This window comes from Cricetulus griseus, chromosome 4 (genome assembly GCF_003668045.3).
Source record: "Cricetulus griseus strain 17A/GY chromosome 4, alternate assembly CriGri-PICRH-1.0, whole genome shotgun sequence".
Lineage (NCBI taxonomy): Eukaryota > Metazoa > Chordata > Mammalia > Rodentia > Cricetidae > Cricetulus > Cricetulus griseus.
This window is the reverse complement of record NC_048597.1, coordinates 207,313,662-207,317,156: the sequence shown is the minus strand read 5'-3', so window position 1 is coordinate 207,317,156 and position 3,495 is coordinate 207,313,662. Positions and strand designations below refer to the sequence as shown.

The following is a 3,495-nucleotide window of genomic DNA, read 5'->3' as shown; positions in this document are numbered from 1 at the left end:
CAAGCCAAATAGAAATAGCTCCTTGTAGACACATTACAATCAAACTATGTGACATGAAAAAAACCAAACGAATATTTTAAATATGGTAAAATGAAGCCAGATGGGTAGCACACAACTATAATCCTTGGACTTGGGAGGCAAAAGCAGGAGAATAAGGACTTCCAGATCAGCCTGGGCTACATAGCACCTGTCCCAAAATAAAAACACACCAACAAAACACTTCAAATCCCCCAAACTAAAATATACAAAAACAAACAAACCCAAATATAGTATTTATTTTGTTCGGCAGATGACCATTTATTTAGACCAAAAAATGGTGAAACATTATATTATATGTATTTAATGTAGCCAAGTATCATGCTAGAATTAAGACTAAGTGTAGAACCAAGGGCTGGGGAAGAGATGACAGATACCACATACTCCACAAAGGTGGTTAGAAGCCTCAAGTCAGCACAACGGACATGCTAAAGAGACAGAGGAAGAAGAGAAAAGTTTCAAGCTGAAATGGACAAAAAGAGAGGAAACTCCCATAGCTAAAAGTGAAGCCTTCAGGGAAGGGCCCCTGGCCACAGGTGGAACTAAGGAGGCTCATTTTTAAATAATGGCTTTTATGTATTTATTTTTGGCCTGAGATACCGATGTCCCTTGATTCTTTCCACTTCTACTGAAACTTTCCCCCCACCAATGTTTAGAAGGTAGCATTGTGTTGGGGTCTATTGTGCATCTAAGGATAAACTTTTGTAAAAAAAAAAAATCATACAGTGGTTTATAGCCTATTGATTTTCACTGAGCCATTTCTATTCCAGGTTAAATAAATTTTAGAATCCTGAAAAAAAAAAAAAGTGAGTATGTGATCAGAACATTTTCAAGCTTAAAATTGTAAGTTTATCACACAAACTCATGCTCAGGATTACAGAACCAAGACAGGACAGATGTAGTGGAGCTAACTGCTAAAGCATAATTTTGGGGGCAGGTGAGAGATGGTATCAATGGGAAAAAGTATTCACTATACAAGCCTGATGACCTGAATCCATCTCCTGAACTCATAGTAGAAGGAGAGAACTGATTTCCGAGTTGTCCTCTGACTTCCATAGGTGTGCTGTGGCACAGACACGGGATGGCACCCATGGTCCTGTACTCAGATACAAACCACACACATTTACCCAAATATACATCAGTAATAAACTAAACAATAAAAAAGCTGTGTGTAAGAGATAGGCTCTGGCTATCTCAGCTCCTCTGGTGGCTAGTGCAGAGGATTTCATATTCAAGGTAGGTCTAGGCGAAAGAATGAGTTCAAAGCTAGCCTGGGCAGCTTAGTGAGACCCTGCCTCAAAATACAAAGGAGAGAGCAAGGGATATAATTGTATTAAACAGCTTGCCCAGCAAGTGTTACATTCTAGGTTAAATCTGCATTAATGCAAAAAGAAATTAGAAGCAGATCTATAGTCCCTAGAAAGATGAAAATTGAGGGTAGCCTGAGAACAGAGAGGAAAGATTTGGTTAAGTAGGTTGGTAAATCTGAACAGCTGTGATTTTATGAATGATCTTGCAGATTTCAACTTCACCAGTAACATAAAAAAAAAAGATAAAAATGGGTAACTGTATTCAAAACATTACAAATTAGGTTTATCGGAGAAAAAATAATTGAGAATTTAAAACATAAAATAACGTAATGAAATAACAGTAATGAAAACATTTTCCATTAGTTTACTGGTGAAATGTCGATGTGAACTTAGTATAAAAGGAACACAAGCCAGGGATAGTGGCACACGCCTTTGATCCCAGCATTTGGGAGGCAGAGGCAGGTGGATCTCTGTGAGTTCAAAACCAGCCTGGTCTACTACATAGTGACTCTAAGATAGGCAGAGCTACCATAGTGCGATTTTGTCTAAAAATAAATAAATAAAACAAAACAACAGCAACAAACAAAACAAAAGCATATCCCAGTGCATGCTGAAATCGGCCTGTAAAATTCACCATAAATCTCATTTATAATGAAGAGACTGAAAAGGAAGAATTTACCAGTAGCTTCCGAGACTGCTGAGAACACTGTACATTAAGGTTAAGTAATCATCATAGCTCATCAAGGTATTCGGCTGTTTCCCAGGAGTGCAGCCTAAAACACCAAGGAGGTAAGTGATGGCTAAATCTTCAAAAATTCATGGAAAAACAAGAAAGGCCACCGAGAGCATAAGCAACCTACTTATTTCTTGGTTAGAGAAGAATCAGGTAAATAGAGGGTGTTGGGAATGTACCTCGAGGACTTCTAGGAATCTGTTAGGGCCCTCGGCAAGAGTCTGCAGTCCTTTGCGTCAGCAAGAGTGGCACTTTTATTCCTAAAACAGGTGACTAAGTGCATTGCATCTAGGGGTAGAGAAACCTCTCACTTGAGGGGCATCAGGATTTGTGAGGGGTAGTTCATTCACAGAACAGTCGCCTCCTAGCCTTGCATGGGGACCGTGCTCTTGGGCGTGCAGGGCGCTGCTCTTGGGGACTTGGAGGAGGAGATGGGGGCAGAGGCTGCAGTGGTGAGGTGGGGAAAGGTCCCAGCAGGTAGCTGTCCAAGTCCCAGATGTTTCTGGCTGCATTAGGGGAGAGCACTGGAAGCTGTGGTTCGAGGTTGTAGTCCTGAGGCCAAGGGCTGGGCATCCTGATGATGGAAGAAAAAAGCTCAGAGGCCTCACCAGCTGGAGCACCTATCCAGGGTGACAGGAAGCCAGAGTCCTCATCCTCATCACAGGCGTCCTCTTGATAGGAGTTGTCTAGGATGTACTCACAGGCGGATCCCTGCTGGAGGACGACAAGTTGGTCCTGGGGCATGTGCAGGAGAGCGGCTTCCTGTGCGCTGGTGGACGAGATCTCAGGCTGTCCAAGATGGGCGTTAGACTGGAGACCCTCAGGGACCAGGATTAAGGTGTGTCCAGGGAGCACCACTCGCATTACCGAGGTGGGCTGGGGCTCCAGCAGCAGGTCGACGCCGTCCAGCTGCACTTGCATGGCACAGCCGTCGGCCAGGACCACCACGGACGTGAGCTCCTCGCTGGCGGCCGGGACGGGGGCTTCCAGGTCGGGCGGCGCCGGGGGCTCATTCCGGGCGGGCTCGTGGAGGCGGCGGCGCTTGGCAGAGCTGGGTCCTTGCGGCTGCGGTGCCCAGAAGGGCGCGGGGTCGGCACTGGGGCTGCGGGGCCGCGCTCCCAACATGTTGATGGTGCTGCGGGTCTGGGGAGAAGCGGGGTGCAGCGCGGACAGGTGCGACGGGGCGGGCAGAGCGGCTGCAGTCCCGGGCCCGCGGTACCTGTTTTCCGCCTAGCGCAGGGAAATCTGGATCTTGCGCACGCAGGGCCGGATACTACTAGATGCCAATCAATTTTGAAGAGATGAACCGGAACCCAGGTCAAGACGGAAAAGGTCAGGTTAGGCTGCACCTTTGGGAGCCTGTGTCCTGGAGGCTCCACCCAGGAGTGTCGGGCTGACCAATAGCATTCGCTGTAG

The 3,495-nt window shown here is 46.3% G+C and overlaps 1 protein-coding gene across 1 annotated transcript; it reads right to left on the bottom strand.

Moving 5' to 3' along the window:
• Positions 1-2,421: 2,421 nt before the first annotated feature.
• LOC100761608 (proline-rich protein 23A3) lies at positions 2,422-3,204 on the bottom strand. Its single transcript, XM_027411386.1, has one exon. It carries the CDS (start codon positions 3,202-3,204, stop codon positions 2,422-2,424), a length of 783 nt encoding a protein of 260 aa, XP_027267187.1.
• Positions 3,205-3,495: the final 291 nt, after the last annotated feature.